General features: G+C 37.7%; 1 protein-coding gene across 1 annotated transcript; it reads right to left on the bottom strand.

The window, feature by feature from the left end:
- Nucleotides 1–18: 18 nt before the first annotated feature.
- phka1b (phosphorylase kinase, alpha 1b (muscle)) lies at nucleotides 19–21064 on the bottom strand. The gene is made up of 32 exons (XM_017698661.2): nucleotides 20987–21064; nucleotides 20249–20407; nucleotides 19568–19615; nucleotides 18335–18503; nucleotides 18052–18134; nucleotides 17872–17952; nucleotides 17502–17600; nucleotides 17206–17352; nucleotides 16964–17017; nucleotides 16660–16782; nucleotides 16438–16533; nucleotides 16143–16250; nucleotides 15824–15902; nucleotides 14056–14190; nucleotides 13860–13969; nucleotides 12553–12697; nucleotides 12375–12453; nucleotides 12220–12290; nucleotides 11011–11172; nucleotides 10830–10900; nucleotides 10607–10752; nucleotides 10337–10490; nucleotides 8427–8506; nucleotides 8224–8302; nucleotides 7609–7738; nucleotides 5589–5690; nucleotides 5358–5473; nucleotides 5224–5268; nucleotides 4909–5070; nucleotides 4777–4830; nucleotides 4315–4515; nucleotides 19–373 (listed from the first exon to the last, which is right to left on the bottom strand). The coding sequence occupies exons 1-32, from the start codon at nucleotides 21062–21064 to the stop codon at nucleotides 200–202; spliced, it is 3540 nt and encodes a 1179-aa protein (XP_017554150.1). The 3' UTR covers nucleotides 19–199.
- Between the last annotated feature and the right edge of the window lie 1832 nt (nucleotides 21065–22896).

The following is a 22896-nucleotide window of genomic DNA, read 5'->3' as shown; positions in this document are numbered from 1 at the left end:
TGAGAAAAAACACAGCAGTCAAAATTTTCCAAGCATCTGTATTTAAGAACTACATTGCCTCACCTTTAGACTGTAGATCCATGAATTTATCTGACAGTTTCATTATTCAGCAACTTTATTATGTGATATTTTGTTCCTGCAGTCTCAGCCCCTTGCTTTTGCAAGCATAAACAGAATAATTCTTCTTAAACTTTGTACTTCACTGAAGAGCACAGGCCCCACTTGGTAAGAAATCTTCAACATAAGTGGCTACAGCTTTAGACAGGTAGGTCATGCTCCCAAAACGGCCGCTGGGTGCACAGTCGTAAAGTAACCTGCAGATGCCGTTGGACTGATCTTTCTCCAGAAGACTGTCATCTGCTCCTAGGTCCTTCTGCAATGGAGGAATCATGGACACTCAATAAAGTGAAAGTTCATATTTTCCAATCTCTGGTGCAAAATGTCAAACATACAAGCCTGACACTCTTAAAAATAAAGGTACCTAAAAAGGTTCTTTGAAGGTATAGAAGAATAATCATTGGTTGCCTAAAGAACCTTTTAATGGACAGTTATAACATTTTTGTAAATGATATATACAACTGTGTGAAAAATCTTCACACAATGTAAAGGCTTAATACCAGTTAACTGTTTTTCATTAAACCATACATTCAGGCTGAGCACCATTTAGGAACCTTTATTTTGAATATTGCAGGAAAATACAGAATACAGTTTCACCATAGGTTACTCAAGGGTTTATTTCACTTGAATTTTCAGGGTTAGGGCCTCATCCAGGTTGGGTGCTAATATTTTATATTAATATTACATTTATATTTAGTAAGCTTGATCCCAGTAAGTTAGACATTTAAACACAGCTAATCCTTGTTTTACCAGTTCAGTGACATTTATTACAAAAGACATTTTATCCTTGATGATGGCCTGGGCATTAAAGCTTGTTGCTGGTTGAACTAAGTTTAAACATTTTAGGAAGGCTGTACACTGGATGTTAGATCATTGCTGTGAGGATTTGATTGCACTAAACCATAAGAGCATTAGTGAGGTCAGGTACTAATGTTGGACGGTCAGTTCTGGATCACTCCAACTCATCCCAAAGGTATTGGATGGAGCTCCATCACTCCAGAGAGCACAGTTCCACTGCTCCACAGCCCAGTGTCAGGGGGTTTTATAGCCCTCTCACCAACACTTGGCACTTGTTCGTAGCAGTGTCAAAGCTCATGTACAGCTATGCCATAGTAATTTAGTTCTTGGCACACAAGCTGACATGTTGTAATCAACCTGCTTCTGACTGATAATTCTGAATTAGTTTCAAGATTGCATGGATTGCTTTTAGTTGTAAACACCACACATATCACTAGAATTAAAAGGAATTTAAATGGGCAATTAACCTAGAGCTATCCAAAATGATGCACATGTAGTAGCTGAACTCATTAGCAATATATCTATTGCTAATATAGTGTAGTTTTAGATCTGGGCATAGCCTGATTACTGCAGTAGCTCAAGGAATAAAAGATATTTCCTTCTTTTTGGAGTTGTTCTTTTCATTGACCTGTAAAAAGTATGACTTTTTATGAAGTTTTACTAAGCCTGTCCTTTTGACTTTGATCTGAAAACATGTAACTGAATTAAAAATCAGAACGTTAGTGGAAAAAGTCCAAACAATTGTCTGGTAAAACATTGGTGGATGTTGTGTTTAATTAGAAATGATGTTCTGCAGGGAAACATTCCTGGATGTGTTCATATAAACATCAAATATTTAAACATCAAATGTTACTAATAACTATACATTAAATGTTTATGTAAATAAACAGTTATTCATTTTTCCCACTTCTGTCCATCTCTGCTGCTGGACAAACAAAGCATCCACTTCTGTGCCTATACTGCCCATATTGAACTAGCGCTCTTACTTTGGTATATGGACTGATTAAGTGTTGTCCACTATGTCCTTTCTTTGTTTGACAGAATATGTAATAATGTAATGGCAAAGATGAAGCTATTTGAGAATTGTGTGAGTCTTGTCTCGTCTGTTTCTTAACGATTGTATGAAGAAATAGATAAGGCTAAAAGCAGCCTTCGGATCTGCAGCCATTTGTTCATCTTTTAAAATAATGGAGTAGTTTCTAATTTGATACCAGTGAACTGCACACAGATGGATCTTTGCAGCAAAGTGCAATTAAATGAGAGGATGACTTAATTCAAGTTCATCTAACTAAATCGAAAGTAAACAGAACTCGAAAAAAGTACAGTACTCTCAGCTCCACTAAATCTATTTAAAATGACTGAGCTGTTTTCTTTAACTGCTGAAGAAGTGTGGACCACTAAAAACATAGAGTACCTATAACTCAAATAGAAAGTTATTTAAACTTGAACCTCTTAAGTAGCTTTGCTTCATTTTTTGAAGCAAAACTTTTGCATTTTTTAATTTTTGATTTTTCAAAATCAATTCACGTTTACAGTGTATACATACACCTCCATCAGACTACAGCAATTTATCCCAACCCATTCATGTTGAATGTTGAAGTTCTGGATTGTTTTTTGAATTAGGGACTACTTTTTGAATACAGGGCATATTCATAACGATCATTCATATAATGAGCATGTTAAAATGAGTTATGATTATTTTTGATACATCCATATAAACATCACAAGTGGACTTCAATAAAATACAGGAAACAATATGGCACAATTACTTTAAAGCTTTCACAGAGACAAAGTTCCCTAGGACAAGAAGGAAAACATTATGAACAGTAAAGCTTTTTTGAATGAATGAAACTCATTTTGCATTTAAAAAGAAGAAAAGCAGTTCAGACAAACGTTAGCAGATTATAAGAATGCATTTACTTCTGTTTTAAAATCCTCGGTTTTATATGATAGTGCTCTTAGACAACACTGGGTGCCATTGTGAGCTGTGCACGAAAATTGTTTGAATATCTTTAGCTGTTAGACAAAGGCAACATATCATGGCAGCAGCAACAAGGAGTGAGGACTGCAGCATGGACACAGCCCCGAGCGAGGACTGGGGGCCCCGCGGTGCTTTTGCTGGCCAGTACACTGCCTGGGATTTAGGTCAGACTGTGTAAGGTCACTGAGACAGCTGACCTTTGAGGGTAGGGCTATGCAGTGGCAGCCACTGGCTCCGGTTTCAGGGAAGGAGCTTTTGGGGGACGATATGCAGAGTTGCCCTGCGTGCCCCACCCTTTCCACACAAGGGACATTAAATGTTTTTATTGTTGATGTTTATGTTGCTGTTTGTTAGTTGGGCTCTGAGCTAGTTTAGGTTTGATTCTACCAATGGGAGAAACTGTATGGCTGGAGGTGACCTGCCTGCTTTGCCCACCTGTTATGTGGCTTTTCTGCTTGTGTTAATTAAGAGCACCTCTCAAAGCAGAGATTTGTAACAGCTGGGAGCAATAAGGTGGACGCATACGCTGAGATAAGCGTTTATTGAGGGCAAATCCAGGTTCGTAGTCATGACAGTCCAGGTAGCCAATACAAAGGGCAGGAGGGACAGACATGACAAAGAGCACAGAAACCCAAATACTTAACAAAACACTTCGAACAGAACAAGCAAAACATCCAACACATCCAGCACGATCAAACAAAGACCTGCAACCAGACAGATGAAAACACAGGAATTAAATACATGAGGGTAAATAAGGGACAGGGGGAGACAATCAGGGATGGAGTCATGAAACAAGAGGGCAGGACTGAAAACCAAAACAAAGCACATGGACAGGACTGGGAAGTAAACATGACACGAGCACATGGACAGGGCTGGGAGGGGCCAATTGTGACAAAATCACAGTCTCTCCTGTGTGTCCTTCTTTGCCAAAACACTACAATATAATTTATTTAGAAAATGGGCCTTTGCAGACATCTGCTTCATATATCTCATGTCATTTAACAATTAGATATATGCATATTTTTTACTCATTCAAAAAAACCCAACTCAAAGCTCAGCTGAATCTGATCAGAAGGCAAAAGACAACTCAGCTAAATTATAATGTCTGTCATGGTTTTAGCTATTTTAAATAATCAGTGCTCTGACAACTGTGACAGTTTATTTACTGTGATTATTTATTTACAGAATTTACATTTAATATTTAATACAGTGTTTGTTTGTGTTGTTTTTATTGCTGTTTACACAGTGTTTTGTTTTAGTTTGTAATGTGGTTGCTTTATCTAATTTGCACCACCCTGTTGTCAGAGGCTTTTGTTGCATTAGTGAAACACTTTAAGCCACTTTACATGGCAGAAAGCTGCTTCACAAATAAACACTATTATTATTATGGCTTATGCAGATGTGTATTTACGGCTAACCTGGTCTTTGTAGAACATGTTGCTGGCCATTTGTACAATCTTGTCCACTTGAATGATTCCTCCAGCACTCTGAATGTCCACCTCAGCAAGCATGGTCAGCACCAAAATGGCCTCTACTAGCAGCTGCCTGTACTCTGGCTGTGGAACACGGTTCAGAACTGTCTCCACATGCACCGCAAACTTTATCTCACCTGGAGTCATCTGATGAGTGCATATTAAAAAAAAAACATATTTAAGCCAAAATAAAAGCTTTTGCAAAGATGACCCATATTACAAAAAAAAAAAAATTACAAATTCACTCACTGGGCCAAACAAAAGCAAAACTACCATGTGTCAAATACAATGAACCCTCAAGGCCTACTAGACTTTTAAAGAAGGTCTAATAAAGGATTATCTTATCTTATTCTATTGGTAGGATTTGGTTGGAAAGAAAGGGATTACATTTTTTAAATGTTGTATTACCTCTTTTGTAGTGGATGATGGAAGGACACAGCCCTCAATGGAGAGTCCATGACACTATGAATTAAAAAAAAGATTTTCGAGTCAATTAGCTAGAACTCATATGTACTCTCACTATGACATTATTTTACCAACCTTCTGCAAAAGCTTCCAGACTTTTTGGTAGAAACCAACAGGCACTTTGTTGAGAGCTCCATCCAGACGTCTACGGCGAAGCCACTGTCCTTGTCTGCTGTCACGGACCATTGTAACTCCTGCTGAACTTTGAAATGGCTCAATGCTTGGTAGTCTGTACCTCTGAACAATAACAGGAGGTTCTCACGATCACTTTTTTAAAAAATGTCACGGCAGAAAGCACCCAAAGAATTATTTACATTGGTTCCTTTAAGTAGTTCTGAACTACATTGTTAAATTAACCTTTATTTGCATTTGGTTCCATATACTACTCACCCCTGACTCAATATTATCAAGATCCAAGGAATGCACTGATAAGGGCTGAAAATACAATAAAAGAGATTAGCCAGGTATCAGTTTTTTTCTGAAAGATCAATGACAGTGATATAAATTAATGTATCAGCTCTTACCAGCTTGATGTGATGCTTTGGCTTACTGACACTTGTTATCTGATCTTTAGCAGAACCAGATTTGATCTTGTCGTGTATGGAGATAACTGGAGTTACGACATTTCCAGCTGAGCGCACTGAGGCACAAGCAAGACACAGAGTGCCAATATCAGTAATAGCACATCAATAGAAACCTGCTAGGATATGTTGGCATTATGTGACAGAGACCAGCCGATGGATGTACAAACTCACCACTGCTCTGTACTCTGAACTCCTTGCCGCTGAGGATGTGGAGGAGAAGGTTGTTGAATTCAGATGGGCTCAGGTTCATTAGACTCTCTGTGGCCTCTTCACCTGAAAATAGAAAATACAGACGCAGTGTTTTCTCTCACCAGAAAAAAATATAAGATCCACTCTAATCAAAAGTACACTCTGCTATTTACCGCAGTGCATTAGAGACCATTGGAATTTAAAAAGTTAACTTTTTTTTTTACAGTGACCATAAAATGTCTGAGTGTTTTTAAGTCCCTCAGTTGAACTATACATTCATTGGTGACACTTTATTTTGAGTAGTCATTTTTAACTGAAATAAACACTCAACAGACTCTCAGTAACAAATCAAGAATATATTAATGATGACACAGCAGTGAATACATTTGTCAGCCCTGACGCTGTCAGTCTGCCTGCCTTGGACTCTGTTACCTCCATGGACTCCAATTCCCAGCATGCTCTGACTATGGACTACAGTGACTCTGCTGAGCACGTGACACTCCGGCGCTCCGGCTCGCCTTGTTTCTAATCAGTGAGATTTTCTACACCTGTGAACCTGTGTATTTAAGCCCTGTTGTTTCCTGTGTTTGGTGCTGAGTATTATCTAGCCTCTAGCTCTGTTACGACGCGTTTTCCTTGTTCTTATCCTTTGTTATTTCCGACCTTCGCCTGCACTTAGTTTTCTCCTTTTTGCCTTGCCCTTTGATTGCCTTACTGTTGCCGTTTTGTTTGTATTTTTCTCTACCCTTTTGCCTAGCCCCTTTACCTGGTTTTTGCTCTCCTGTGTACCGACCTTTCTTCAGTCTGACCACCCTCTGGTATGTCTATGTTGCTGCTGTTATTGTTGTTTCTGACCCTGCCTGTCCCTTACTATTCTCTTGTATTGCCCTGTTATATTAAACCTTGTAAGATCCATCAGCGAGTGTCTCACCTGTTACGGGCAGTCGTGACAACATTCAGTAGATTATTAAGAGACTTTAAACTGACTGCAGAAATAAAACCTGCTTATAATCTGCTGTATTCAGTTGTTTTTCACTTTATTTGGGGTGTCAAACTTCATATCTCTAGATGTTAACCTGAGAGGTCACTGAACACGTAACAGACCATCTCAGCATCCTCAATAAGCTGTTATAGACACGCTGCTGACACCATTTGGTAACTGGAGCTTAGGTTTTGGTTAAGGTTACAGTTAGGATTAGGGCCAGGGTGAGGGTAAGGATTAGGTTTTGGGTTGAGGTTAGGATTAGGATTAGGGTTAGGGTGAAAGTTAGGATTAGTTTTTGGGTTGAGGTTAAGGTCAGGATTAGGACCAAATATAAAATAAGGTTTTGAGTTAGGTTTTGGGAGAGGTTAGGATGTACATAATCAAAGTTACTAATTAAGTCTAATTGATGTAAAATATCAATAATACATCTATTAATGTAAGTAATGTATCAACAGTACATCTTCAAGATAATGACCTATTAATGTATTCAGATGCTTCACTACTTCTACTTCACTGATATGTTGTTGATGTGTTACTGATAATCTGTTAAGAGTTTATTAATCATCTACAACAGACCACTCCAAAAAATAATTTGATTTACACAACTGGAAGCAAACTAGATTTTTGTATGTCTTCATAGGTGAGCAAGCAAGTCAACATTTATATAGGTTTTACAGTGTTAAAAGCTTTTATTATTGTGGTAACTGAACATATTATTTTAAATGAAGAAAGACCCATTTGTTCTGCCCTTTTACCTCAGTACAGTCACATTTGTGGAGACGTGTGAACCCTTCCTCATGCACCTGTCTTTGCTTTACACTAAATTTTGGGAAATATATTTTATTTGATTATATTAATAATTATATATGCTAGTCAATTTTCCACTCCTGCAGAAAAAGGCTACTGTCAGTCAATCATGTTGACTAAAAAACGAAAGAACTTTGCTGAGACATTAAAGCAGAATGGTTATTTTAGAACAGGCATTTCTGTTTGCTGTGCTGTGTGAAACAGACGTACCAGAGCATTTAAGGGACTGTGCCAATTCAGTGACCATGACCTGGATAATGAGTCCGATGCGGATGCGGAACATTTCACTAAAAAGTTTTGGCTGGGTGCGCATGCTCATGGCCAGGAAGACCATTATCTCCTGTAAATCACACAAGTCTCATTACAAACACAAAAAATGTTGATGTTGTATTTTCTTACATTCAGACACACCTGACTGATTTTCTATCATTTTAAGGACCTGATCTAATGGCTTATGTTTAAATGTTTGAAAATTATTTGGAATACTAAAAGAACTAGAATAGTGTTTTGAGAAGCTCCTCCAACAAGTAGCTTTCAGAAGTCAATTTGTGCTTAGTATATCATCACTGTCAGACGTTATACCTCCATTTCTGCTGTTTTTTATTTTATTTTTGATATAATTTGAAAATTCCAGTTGCTGTTAACACTGTAGAAAGTTTATAAAGAACAACCCAACAGTCCTCATCCAAAACAACTTCCAGTAAAATTCTGGCAGTGAAGATATGTGGAGCTTCTTGTTCTTAAGCATTTCTATTGGAAAAGTATCTAATATGACTCCTCATGATGCTGCTTGCGGATGAACAAGAGGGTACAGGAAAGACTTACCTGAGTGAGGATAGCAATGGTGAGGTTGGTTTCACTAGCCTCATCAATAAGCCTGGCAAGCTTGTCTGGAGGAAGCGGGCTTTGTGCATGAAGGCAAGAAACACTCCAATCAAATAACTAGCATAAACGACAGGAGGGTTAAGCTCAGCTGACTGGACACTGTACATGTGCTCATCTTGTACATTTTTCATGTGATCACTCACGCTGAAATAGTTTTCTCTCGTGGTTCTGGAGGAAGACCAACTGTCAGGTGCTTCTGATGAGCCAGGAGGTCTGTACAAGCCTGTTATGACAGAATATTAATCTTATTACAATCTAATTATGAATTCTAAACTAAAGTGCAGTCAACATAATATTCAGCTTTATGCAGTATGTATCATTTTTCTATTTTAGGACTAAGTATGTTTATTTTGTTAACATTTTGTGTACAGAATATATCATTTTCAAATAATAGTGTTTTACTGAATAGTGGTTTACTGTATTCTTTCAAAGAGCCAATAGCCTACCTATCTTGTATATGCTGTAACTAAAGTTCACTTATGATGTTTGTGGGTTCTTGCACCAAAATCAATATCTTTTTTCAAATTGAAATTGCACAGGCTGTTTTGTTACTCTGTCTTCAAGAATGATAGATGTACAGTTCTTGTGCAATAATCCCAGGGGCGTGTTGCCAAGTGCTGCCAGAGGTGGCCAGTACCATCCTCGCATGAAGAGTGTCCACCCTCCTGGCCACCCCAGTTAAACAAAATAAGACAGTCAGCAGTTCCCAATGAAAAGTTTTTCTCCTTCATGTGAGCAGTTTTACAATGAAAATCTGCCATCAGGTCAGTTAGCAATCAGTTCTGATGTGACAGTGCTAAAACTTTGTCAGTGCTAAAATCAGTGCTAAAACTTTGTCATTCAAACTTCTGTTCATTATGCCTTAGAAAACAACTAATGCTGGCTATCTACATTAAAAACAATTTAGAACATTAGAACATTAGAAAACATTAGAACATTAGAAACAATTTTAAAGCACTTCAATAAATCTCTACATCAGTGTATAACACGTGCTCTATGTTGATCACTGCAACATTTCTGCAGCTGAAGATTTTAACAATAATTTGTTGAAATAGTATGGGGAACAAAACATTCTATATTTTTCATGTAATGTAATGGAAAACAGCATAAACCACTTTCAGTTTTCCAGAGTGAAACTGTATTTAAAAATGTGTTTAATAGTTAAGAACACTATTATTTCACTAGTCTTTGTAGAATTATGACCGTGCTAATAATTTGCCCAGTACACTTTAGCCGTGCTGCTCTTTAAGCTACATTATATGAATGAATCAATACACTGCTGAAATGAAGACACTATCAAAAAGTTACTACTAAAATTTACTATTATCTAGGACAGATATCATTTATCAAGTAAACTAAATAAATTTTCAGCCGAGTGTGTCTAAATTTCATCAGAGGCAAATCCAGTGCTGAGTATACATTTCTGCTAAGGTTACAGTCGGTTAGCTTGTTAAGTTGCCAAATATTATTCTTTCATAATGCTATTACACCCATCCATTATTTCCCCCTAGCAGTTTGCCATGCCAGTAAAATTGCTCTTTCTAAACTTGCCACCCAATTGAAAAGGCCCTGGTTACACCCACCCAAAGACCCCATTTTATTATTTAATTTCCCGTCAAAACAGCCTGTTTTGGAATTTTCTGCTTTGGCTTTCCCCTTTATTATGCTGATCTTCTCAGAAATATCTTATGTAGAAAATGATTAATTTGTATTTAATGGCCAGTTTGACTGAAAATTTAATAAATGAAGGATGATCTCTGATTTTTGCAAAGTGCTGGAAATGACCTCTGTCCTACATTGTGCCCTGTGCATTCAGCTCAGACAAAAATGTACACTATGAAAAGACTTATGTCCATGCAAAACATTTCAAGAAACTTGGATGCAGCTTAGATTCAGAATGTGGACTGTATGGACACGGGAAGGTCATGGTACATTTTGAAACTTTCACAGTTTTTACATTCTAGATAAAGCTTTTTATAAAAAAAAGAAAGAAATTGAGGATTTTCCGTGATAGACTATTTAAAGTGAAAAAAGGCACAGCTGTGGCATTCACCTCATCCAGTTCTTCCACTTTCCTGTGGAGCATACCACACACCATCCGAATGAGACCCCAGTGCTTCAGCCTTCCTGCCTTCTCATACAGCTCACTTAGAAGTCTTTTCACCTTCCAGCCTTTCCCATGCAGTCTGGTGTCCCACTCCATGCCTCTGAAAACACATACTCAAAAACATTTAAACTCCTTTTAACGTGTATTAACATGACAAACATTATGGTTTTAGACTGTCAGCCCAATCATATTTCACATTTAACTTTGTGTCTTTACTTGTCGTTATAAAAGATGTAGAGGATGTCGGCCTGATCTTGCAGGCTTCGGCATTTTTTCAACATCTGTACCAGCGCTGGATAGTCAATCCCTCCATCCACATTTCTGGGCAGGTTTAGTGAAGTGGAAACTCCGTTCTGAAGAATCTAAGTGTGATTTTCAGGACAGGATGTAAGGTAATGATTCAAAATATATTCCACATACAAATTTACTTCCAATATACCTGGCTTTCATCGAAATGGAGGACTGGTGGTGGTTCGCGAAACAGTTTAATGGGGAGATACATGTGCACATCTGTTAACAAAAAAGTGAGAATATTTGAGTTCTGCAAGGCTTTGGAGGTAAAACAAATTGGCCATAACACACTGTCACACAGGCTGAATGTGGCTGCTTTCTGAACTCACTATGTATGTCCAGCACTCTGGCTTTGTTCACCAGAGATACCATCTCCCGAGTCTTTTTGGCAACAGCCCTGAAGCGATTCAGGCCTCCTTTAATGGCACGGACGGAAGTCTGCTGGGGAACGGCAAACAGCTGGTCCAGATACTCTGCCAGGTAATCTACCTCTGTTGAGACCACAGCCAAGCAATACATGGCAACAAAGTATTTTAGCACAAAATGCTAGCCTCTCTCAGTAGAATTAGCACAGGTGCAGAACTAAAGCTCCCAAATTTAATTAACCCCTTAAATGGCCAAAGCTTTATTACATACTTCTATAACCTAAGAATAGCACAGCCAGTTTGCACTGAGGTCCCTGTAGTAACTGTATAATAAGCCTCAGTATGCAATACACCTGGGATTTTAAGGGGCTGAACCCAGATATTGTTTTCAACAAAGCCCAAAGCACACCAACGCAGTGTTCTCCAACAGACCCATATGTAAGCTTGGTATGCCAAACATATATTTGATTGTTGAGTGAAAAATTTTTCCTCATCCACACTGTTCTACAATGGTCTCCTCCCATTCTCACAGGTCTAGAACGTTTCCCCATTGATGGTGCTCTAGAATGTTTGCATTGTTCTAGGGCATGGGCTCCCTATCTCGACTGCACATTTTGTGCTTTGTCTCATTGAGCACACCTGAGTCAACTCATATACAGAGCATGGGGTCTCCAGTACTGGGACTGAGAACCCCTGTTCTAGAATTCCTTCATGCTCTTCTAAAATATTTCCCCATTCTCACTGTTCTACAATATTTACCCCACATTCACAGTGTTCTAAAGTGTTCTCCGCATTCACAGTATTCTAGAATGTTCCCCTCCTTTCACAGTGTTCTAGAATGTTTCTTTATTCACACCGTTCTAAAAGTTTGTCCCACATTCACAGTGTTCTAGAATGTTCCCCTCCATTCAAACTGTTCTACGGTGTTCATCCCACATTCACTGTGTTCTAGAATGTTCCCTTCCATTTACAATGTTCTAGAATTTCTCACCTTTCACATTGTTCAACAATGTTTTCCCCATTGGTTCTTCTATACCTGCACTGTCATCTCTAATTGAAGAACAGTACAAATCCCATGTTGCCAAAAGTATGTTGGTGTCTGTTGCGTAATGTTAGATCAGTGTGTGCAAATTCCACTGCTTGACATTTAAGTTAGTTAAATTGCTCCCTCACCACAGTCCATGAACGTAAGGTGAGCACAGCAGGATGTATCCAGAAATGATGCCAGCTTCCCAGTCTTCACCCTGGATGTATGAGATGTGTCAGATGTTTTTACAAATGTCTCTTTGTTGGTTCACACTTCAGTCAAGCAACATTTAAGATGCTACCTTGCTCCTGCGTAGTAGCCGTCTTGTAACTTTTTCAGGGCAGCCAGTATGGCAGGGTCAATGTCTTTGTGGTCATCAGCTTCAATGAACCAAAATGAAAAGTGTCTATCAGATCAAATCCCGCTCTCCATCACTTTACACATGACTTCTCTATGTGAGTTTGTGTTCAGGTACTCACTCAGCATGCTCTGTGAGATTGGGAAAGTGACAGTAGGTCTGCCGGTCATTCTCCAGCGCGAGCACAGGTAGGAGATGTCGATACGAAGCATCTCTACAATCATCTTATTATCCAGAGCCAGGTAAAAATGCTGGGGATCTATGAACTAAATACAAGAATGACCTAAAGAAATGAGAACAGACTACATCAAATAGTAAAAGAAGAGTTTGCAGAGGTGGGTGGAGTTGCCTAAACTCAGAATAATCTCTCGGCACTTTATTGAAATACTCACGAAAATAACTATAAAAGAAGCCTTGCAAAAACAGCATCAATAGGAATCAAAACACCAGGTCCAAAACCTCTTCAAATATCGAGTTTGTTAGGCTCTATTGTTCTCTTTTTGGAATCAATTCATTCTAAAATGTAATGACAAAACTTCAAAGTTTGAGGTGTGAGGAACATAAAAGCTTTCACCATCAGAACACAATAAAATTATACACACAAATGAGTTAGTCATTGAAATATGAAGTTGTGAAATATGAAGTTCAAGAGCAGGACCACACCTGAAGCTCTGTTCACTACTTATATAGCTTTTTCATCACTACCTTCTGTTTCCTCTCAGAAGGTTTTCACACCCCACCACAATCCCATCTAAAGGTGGGTCCAACAATCTAGCTTAAAGCAGAATCTCACCAAAACCCTTAGACAACTCTCCCCTATTTCAGTCATACACTCTTAGAAATAAAGGTTCTGCGCATGCACATTTTTCATTTGTAAGGGTACAAACAATGTACATGTTCCCTCAAAGGTACAACAGTGATTTTAAGGTCCAATTGTGAACTTGAAATATATTTTTTCACAGATGAAAAGTGTGCATTTGTACCTTTTCATAACCTAAAGTTTTAAAACAGAACAATAAAGTAAAAAGCCTGGTGGGGTGTGTGGAGTCAATAGAACTTAGAAAATATAATTTCAATGGATTATGGAACAATTAATCCCTGACTAAAGGTATTAAGACGTACCCTTGAGGACAAGAGGGCTACTGACAGTTTCACACATTTATTTCTGAGAATGTACTGTCTCTTTTCATGTTACAACCACATGCTCAAGATATGGTCCAAACTAGTAAACTAAATATTAAATGAAAATGAATAAAAAGTAGCTTTTGTTCACAAATATATCTGAGTAAAAATAAGATATTAGCATTTTAAAAATCGTGCAACAAAATGTTATGCAAGCAACCAAATAGCTAGAAGTTACCAGTTACTACCCACCTCTGTTTATTTGATGCATCAATTGGACTGCCAGTTTACATCATTTTCACTCACTTGAGGGGTAAAAGAAAAGATGGTGTTCCGTATGAAGTAGAACTTGGACGTCCCCAGCACACCAATGTGGCGATATGGCCTCCCAGTCAATCCTAGTCGCTGATTACGTCCTATGAGACCAAAAGAACTTTAACAACATTTGCTGAATTGGATATATGCTCGTCTGTTTGTCTTCTTAGTATTCAGTTTAGCCTACCAAGTCTGGCATAGATGTGACTAAGAATTCTAGAAGGCTGGACTCTGATGGGATGGATGTCTTCCAGGGTTTCAGAAGAGATGCCATGCTTGTGCAGGAGCTGTTTGATTTCATCTGTCTCTGCCAAGATAGACACTGAAAAGAAGATAGAACTCATGCATCAAGTGACAACACAGCACTGATACTGACAGGATAGTGTGTCTGCTGCACAGGTATGTTTATCAGACATAGCAGAATTTCTGAAATTGTGTAAACTCATTGGCCTCTTTATGAGGAACACTTACACTAGAGTGCACAATCACTTGTTGTTATTTTCTTGTTATTTTATTTTATTTTATTTTAGAAATAAATAAAAGTATAAACAAATATTAGCATAGTTGAATTGTGTAATAATCTATTTATATTAATTTTTGTCAACTTATTTGCTTGATGATTTGGTCACCACTTTTCAAATGTGAGGTATCCTGAACATATTATTTTAATTATAACTTAATTCTGCTTTGCCAGTCATTATGGAATCATGTACACCTCTATCCACCATATTCCTAAAAATAAGTAACTAAACGATGAATGCGGCAGAGTAAACTGTAAAAAAGCATCGTTTATGAAGCATTTTGTACCTTCAACAAATTGGTTTTATATTTCTGAAAACTGTGATTCCAAACTTTTGAATATAGTGCACTTTCTTGGTACAGTAAGTAGGTGTGCACAACTCATCTCTTTACATTCACAACATGTGTCAGCCATCCCCTACCTCTTCATCAGTGGTCAGTTTCTGACCACAGAACCACTGTTGGCTTGGTGTTTGTTATTTTAGTGAGCATCCTGCAGAGTCATTCCTATGGAAATTGTTTTTAATAAAATGGCTATTGAGTGAAATGTGCAAGGTAGCCGTATCTGACAACTGTTACCTCAATGCATATTCATTCAAGGACCATTCCAGCGAATTAGTTCAAATGGATGTCACACAGTAAAAAATTTTTTTAGAAAAGTTATTATTCAGACCTCATTTTAGATGTTTACAAGGATTATACAATGGTCTGAATTGAAACCCAAGGCATTAAATCAGAAAGTAATAAGATAAATACATACAGTCATAATGTTTTTGATTTCTTATAAAGTTTGATTTCTTGTGAAGATGTAGGTTTATCAAAGAACGTTATTAAATATACTGTCTCACATCTTATTATGTCACTGCTGAAACACATAGGTGGAGTTTTATTTCAGCCACATCTCTGCATTTCAGAGCAAGAAGTGAGACTGCTACCCTGACCCTAATGGACAAATGTATCCCAATATCTGGAATTCAGTGTGGAACATTACAAATTCTCACTAGAACACATATTTTCTGTCATTAAAGCTCTTTTTTGTGTTTTAATATAAATATCATAATTTTATGTGTGTACCTTTCAAGGCTGTGTTTGCTAGTCATGTACTGGCTAGTGTTTTTCAGTTCAGCTCTAAATTAGCTAAATCTGTCACTACTGAAACACTTAATAATTGGGTTCTTGTGGTAGTGACAGAATGGGATGTTTAATCATTGATTTTAATAAAATAAACATAATTAAGGTATAGGATCATTGAAATCAAAAGAGCTTTAGTCTAAAGTCCACATGTTCTCATCTCTGAACTAGTTTGGTAAAATGATCCATAAAGACTTTAATTACTCAACATAAACAGCCAGGCAGCATTACTGTATGAAGTTCTTTTAGCATTTAGATATAATATAGCACTGTTACTGTGCAACATACCACTGCATCTGACCTACCCTGAACCACAACATCAGGCTTAGGCGTAGTAGAGAGGTGTCTATTGAGTGGATCGACCTCTCCAGGGGCTAAAAATCCCTAAAATGATCAATGGAAATAAAGAAGGTCTTAGAGTAAACACAGACAGAGATATTTTTCTTTTCTTTCTTTACCTTGTTTGTATTAAATGGGTTGAAAATATTTCAAGTGATGGTGTTCTAACATAAATCAATAAAGAAGAAGTAAATATTGCACATTTATCCTAACAAGCAAAAAGTGTCAGATATTATATTGTAGAATATAAAGCAACCAGGGACATGCAATTGATTTTTACTGTACCTCTGCCAACAAGTTACCCAATAAGTACAGAGACTGGCCCCACTTCATTGGGCACTTGCCTAATGGCACTCGTTCCACAGTGTGGGGATTGTTATATTCTTCATCCACCTTATTCAAATAAGGTACACAGGGTAAAAGTTCAAGGTCTATTAAACAAACCAGAGATCCTCAATTGAACGGCTGCTTATCTAATTCTGTTCAGGGCCACATGGAACTTTATTTGAGCTTTCAAAATGAACAGAATGCATTTCATGCATGCAAGCACTGGTAAGTCTCATTGCTGGTCATTACTTACCTTATCTGGAGGTACACTGTAAAGCTCAGGAATGAGACGCAGTCCATCTTTACCTTTAATCAGAATGGAATCTAAAGCATCTCTGTATTCTTGTACCTGCAATACACCAGATAAATAGAAGTTATCTAACATACGAGCAAACTTAATACAATTTTCCAAATAAATGTATTTTAGCTAAACATCAGGTATATTTCAAGTCTATTTTGATTATATGCTCAACACCTGTTCAGGACTTTTGATGAAAATTCCGTCCAAGATGAGATACGTCCAGAACAATGGCCATTCACACTCAATGTTTTCAAAAAGCATCAGCTCTGAGGACTCGTAGTATAAACGATTGGGGTCCTGAGTAGACAAACATAAAACGTATTCCACATATGTGCTCATTTTTTTGTTTCTTCTGTTTGGGAAAATGATCATATATATGACTGTAATGTAAAAGTAAGGTAATCTGTACAAAGTGGGATTAAATATGTTCATGCAGGATTATTAAGTAATATGATACATGATAATTCACTGCTTTCACCTCTTTGGGAGTTTTGTGGCCATCTCTGAGAAAACGGCAGCATCCATATCTGCCCTGTGAAAGAGTACAGGGGTTTATTCTATAAGGGGCCCATATTCTGTAGTTTTCTAGCATTTTACTCTCTTCCCTGAAGTCCACTTAAAATGTTTGTGTGAGTTTGTGTGAATTAAGAAGGTTTAAGTAACTAAACTTCATATAGAACACACATTCTACGCAAACCTGTTCTGTCATTATTAGATCACCTGCAGTTTTGAGATGATCTCCTCCTTAGTAATGTTAACAATGTCAATGTGCTCGACTGCAAAAGCTGGGTAGGAGATGACAGACAGGGTTCCAGCATCCACCTCTTTGGATGTGGAGGCCCTGGGCAGCATGGAGCTGAGGATAGACTGTAGAGACAGACAATAAGACATTAAGCTATTAGGTAAATTAAAGCATTAAGTTAAATGGCAAGGAGCACTGAATCACAGTTTAGCTAAAATAATTTGGTTCCTTCTGCCCCATATGCTGTGTGATGTAGCAAAAACAAAGCTCTTACTTGGCAACGCTGAATGTCATCAGCTAAAGCATGAACTACAGACTCTGGGCCACCTTTGGCACCAAAGAGGTTCAGTCCATCCAACGCTTCCAGAGCTGCCTAAATGGCCCAAAATAACATATCAGCACATCCACTGACACAATGGATTACATTTTAATGTGGGTGCATTACAAAACCAGAAGCAAACTGAAGCAACTTGATTTATAGTGTTAAAAGCTTTTTTGTGGCAACTGCAGCCTATGTTTTGATATGAAGAAAGCTACGGTTCTTCTGTCCATTTTTATCTCAGTAGGGTCATCTTTGTGGAGAGGTCCAAATTGTTTTCGCAGAAGGAGTTTATTCCACTTTCACTCAAATCTAAGTCTCTCACCTTTGCCATTCCAATAGAGCTGACGTTGATTTCAGGGATGCCCTGATTTGTCTTGTCTCCTCGTTCCCACATTCCAAAATCCTGAAGAAAATCCACTGATGCTTAAGTCTATTGCCACACGGTCGACATATAGAGAAATAAGTTTCCCATAATGGACAGTGTGCTATGCTGGAAACTTACCGCTACTTTGTACGCTGATTCAATGTAGAACATAAGATTTTGGACAACGTCCACCTCGTCAAGAGTGTACACAATGTGCAGCCCTGACCACAGTAAAAAATAAATAAGTATTAAATCTGTTCAGCTGATGTCATACCTTTTAACATTTTTTTATAATTGTGATAATTGATCAATCTGTTTGTAAATGTGACTGAAATGGCATAACAAACCTAAATGAGATGAGAAGCTATGCAGAAGTAGAAATGAATGGGTGGGGAATAGAGTTCATTAGTGTTGTGCTGACCTGAAGCCGTCATTTCAGCAAGGAAGAGAAGGAAGATGGACGTAGCGTCCACCTGTAGATGACCCCACTCATCGTCACCAACCACAGTAGCGCAGCTTCCCGTGTGGTATTTGGCATGCAGACAGTCTGTGGTGCTCTTACTGTATTTGAATTTTTCCACTTTGTCCAGCTAAGAATACATAAAAGGAATTTAGGTGTGGGTCTACAAAGAGGATTTACATTGTGAAACTTTCATGCAACTTTAGTTGCTTGAAACCTACATGAAACTAAATTACACCTGGGTTGCATAATTTAAAGCATCTTGTAACTCACTTGAAACTCAGCCGCAATAGTTGCAGGAATTACAACTTATAAGTTTCATGATAAAGCTAATCAAAACGCCAATAATTCATTACATTGAATGACAGTGAATAAAACAGGACGGTTTACTGGTTGGTTAAAAAGAAGACCCCAGTGACTGACTCTTGGTTGGTAGCTTTTCATTTTGTCAGGTTCCTGAGCCATGACAATAAATGTAATTTTCTTAAAGCTAACATTTTGGTAAACTGCATGTGCTACCATTTATTCTTTTTTAGACTGCTGTTATCATGATCTACATTGTCAGATTAATGTTGTCCCCTTTTAACAGACCCTAATTTTATACGGAACTTTAATTAACATTGGATCCAAAATTATTACAGAAAGGAAGGCCTTGATCAACTTGTTGTGCTTCTAGGGCAGGATGAAGGATGAGTGAGACATTAAGTAGGCTATAATCATAATAGCTACTTAAAGATTTGTTCTTAGAAGCTTACATAACTAAACTCACGACACGCAACTAGTTAACATGACGTTTTACAGTATAAATGTACTTCTTAATCAATAGTCACCACAGTTAGCTATATTCAAATTGTGAAGGTGTGGACACCACCTGTGCCCTAGTGTGGAGCAGGGAGAAGCAGGAGGGAGGATTTCCAATATTTTTCAAGAATGCCATTATTCTATTTAAATTTATTTAAGTTTAAAGCAGTTATGACATGAATTACTTAGAAAATTGAAACTGTACACAAAAGGGAACTTAGTCCAGGCACATTGTTAGCCATCCCTACATAAAGGCCGTGGGTAGTCATGGTGATGAATGTCAGGAATTGACATATAGAGCCAAATATGGTACCTTAGGATTGGAGGGGTTCACTGTAGACATGTGCAACATTGTTAAATGTTGTGCCTTTGCTTGTTGTGCAATGTTCATACCTGCCTCATCATACACTGCAGCAATCCTCGCATGAGCTTAACCACATTCTAGAAGAGAGTGTGTGTGAGAGAGAGAGAGAGAGAGAGAGAGAGAGAGAGAGAGAGAGAGAGAGAGAGAGAGAATCAGCCAGTCAGCCTTCATTCTGACCTTCTACTCTCTCCAACTGCTGTAACCCAAAGGGAAACATGAGCTGAGTACTTTTGCCCCCTGGCATTTCTACTTGCACATTCAGACTCAAAGAAATGAAAGACACATGAGATTCCTTGAACTGCAGAGTTAATATTACCAATTACTATCCTTAAGACTTCTTGTTCAGTGATGATCAATTACTTACTCAGTAACTCCTATGTAAGTTGTATAGTTCTGAGATGAAGTGTGGGCCAACATTCAGTCCAATAAACACTAATGCTGAGCTTAAAATGCATTTCTGTCCAGATTCTTCCTAATTTCATAAAGTCTTGAATGATTTTCAGTTCAGACAATTAACCTTTGCCACTAACCAGGCTTTTTACATCCTAAGACTTATTATTCAGTCACCTCATGGAAGACAATGCTATGAGTCTTAAGTTATAGGAGTGAGGAATAGAAGCCTGGACCTAGGAGGCATTTAAGGAGTTAATCTCACCCAGTGAAAATCAGTCAGAAAAAGAGCAGTGATTGCAGTCCCTGATGGCTCCCACCTGCTCCAGCTCGTATGCTTTGGCCTTGTCCTCATCGCGGTCAGCATTCTTCCTGTATGCTAGACTCAGACCCCACACAGACAGGATGCTGTACACGTTGTCTCGGACCCAGGCATGAGGGACATCACCGCTTTCTGAAATTAAGCCTGTCACCGGATCCTGGAAAATGATCAGAAGAAAAAAGGAAAAATCTCCTGCAGATTGAGAATATACACTGTAAAAAGTGTTAGAGGGTTATTTGAAACATATTTGAATTGATGTAAAATATTGCCGTTGCTCATCTGAAGTGTTACTTTGCGCTCATTTAACTAAGGATTTAAAGTAAAATGTTTTGACAGACCAGTTTTTATAGTGTAGAAATTCATGTTATTCATGCAGTAACCATTTTAGAGTGCTGTTTTCCATCATCAAGGCAAAGAAAATGGAGGTATTAATGCATCAGTGTATATTTTTGTGGCAACACAAACCCCCACCCACCCTCCGCCTGACACACACACACACACACCCCATTTGGCATTAAAATAATACGTAATAATTTTGACAAGTGTTAGTTTCTAAAGTAATGTTTATACTGTAATTGTCCTGGTGATAGCCAACAAACCTGACCTACCTCAACACGTGCAACATGAAATGAGACAGCAAAACACGGCCATTTAATCACCACAACATCAACACAACACTTCTGAGAGGAGATACTCTAACTTCTGCTGAACTCCGCTGGACTGTGATAAGTCTTACCTGGTGACACAGGATTGTTTGTTGGACCATTCGTGCATAATTGTCGAGTTTGACTCCTGAATTACTACGACTTCTCATGATGTCTATCTTCTGAACTGTACTAACAGTTCTCTGTTAGAGGCTTCTTAGCACCTAATGTTACGCTGTCAGTCTCCAGGCATGCAAGAGAAGCAAATGTCAAAGTCTCTGGGAGGGGGCACCCTGTCCATTTGCTGGCTATCTGTTACACTCCATAACCAGCTGAGGAAACCACAAACACTCCCCAGCTGAAAGAACCTGTAGCACCATTCTCTGTTATATAATTCTTCTAAAATGGGATAAAATAAGAATAATGGTGTTGTCATGACTTAAATGCACACTTTATGTACCCAGACACCTCATTTGACTAGTGACTACAACTAATATGTAGTGCACCTATTGTGTTCAATTGCGCACACACAGCTTCTAAAATCTCCACGGAAAAGCATTGCCAATAGAAAAGGACACTCTGGAGCAGCTACACATCAGACATCGTGTTTAATGACAGGCCTCAGCTAGAGGAATATGAACTAGTGGGCAGTGAAGCAGTATAGCTGCATTCTCTGGAGTGATGAAGCTCCATCCAGTATTTTCGGGATGCGTTGGAGTGGTGTTTGTGATTTTAAACTGATCATATAACATCAGTAACTAACCTCACTAATGTTCTTGTGTCTGAATGCAAGCAAATCCTCACAGCAATGTTCCAACATTTAATGTGAATCCCTCTCAGAAGAGTAGAGACAGTTACTGCCTCAAAGGGAACATTAACTCTCTATTATTATCCTTGATCTCATGATGGCCTTTCCATCTATTGAAAAGTCCAGAAATGACAAAAGCGTGACAAAAATATAAAGGATGTCATAATAAATATGGTCATATGCAAAAGTTTTGGCACCCCCTGTCAAATTATGTGTTGTTAATTACCTAAATGAAAATAAGTAAACATCTGCAAATTGTAATGAATTTTTTTTGTTTATTTGCTAAATTTAACATATTGGGAAAAAATTATATATATATATATATATATATATATATATATATATATATATATATATATATATATATATATATACAAATACATAGAAATTCTGTGCAGAAAATGCATATGTTCACTGTAGAGGAAGTTAATTTATCCTCACTTAAAAAATCAACATGTAATTAGTCTGATAGCATTCAAACTTTTGCACATGACTGTATCTCTTCTTCTACTTCACTTTAAAAGTTTTGAGTCTTTTGGCATAATGTCTCTGCCTCTTTCAAGCAGCTGTAACATGAGTATGATTTTTTGTAATAATATTATTGCAGACCAGACTCTGAAGTGCAGTTATCAGTCACAAGTGTGTAGATATTTCACAGTGGTTCTTAAGAGAAATCAGAGAAAGAATAATGATTACAGCTTTTATTTGACAATTTTATTCTTCATTTGTGTTTGTCATAAAAGGCACCTGTAAGTGGTATATATTCACACAGGTAATTAACAGTACTATGTTTTTTTACAGTACAATCTTGTGCAAGTAATTAACTACACAGGATATCAGACAGACACAAACACCATTTACTAAAAGAAGACAGTGTGAATATTTATCAATGTCCTTAATGACCTAGAGACATAAGAGGTATAAACTGCATTACTTTGCCATATTTTAAAGGTAATTCAGGTACAGTACTCAGAAAAAGGCAATTTCATAAATAACAAAGGGACAAATACCTGTAGGGGTAAAACATATGTGAAAATAAAACAACAATCTTTTGTGATGAAAATTGTCTGTGCTACTTAAACTTAACCCCTTAAACTGCAGGCGTATTGTTCATTCGGCTATTAAAGGGATACTTCAGAGTTTTTTCACCTAATCTCTATGTGCTGCATCTGTAGTGTATGTTGGATTACCATG

Source organism: Pygocentrus nattereri, chromosome 16 (genome assembly GCF_015220715.1).
Source record: "Pygocentrus nattereri isolate fPygNat1 chromosome 16, fPygNat1.pri, whole genome shotgun sequence".
NCBI lineage: Eukaryota > Metazoa > Chordata > Actinopteri > Characiformes > Serrasalmidae > Pygocentrus > Pygocentrus nattereri.
Note: the sequence above shows the minus strand (reverse complement) of the source record. Positions and strands in the feature narration are given on the sequence as shown.

Coding starts and splice junctions, on each gene's coding strand:
- phka1b (XM_017698661.2), bottom strand. CDS start 21,064: ATGAGAAGTCGTAGTAATTCAGGAGTCAAACTCGACAATTATGCACGA. Junction 15,903..16,142: donor TGGGTAACTTGTTGGCAGAG/GTACAGTAAAAA, acceptor TGATCATTTTAG/GGATTTTTAGCCCCTGGAGA. Junction 10,753..10,829: donor TCCATTTCGATGAAAGCCAG/GTATATTGGAAG, acceptor AATCACACTTAG/ATTCTTCAGAACGGAGTTTC.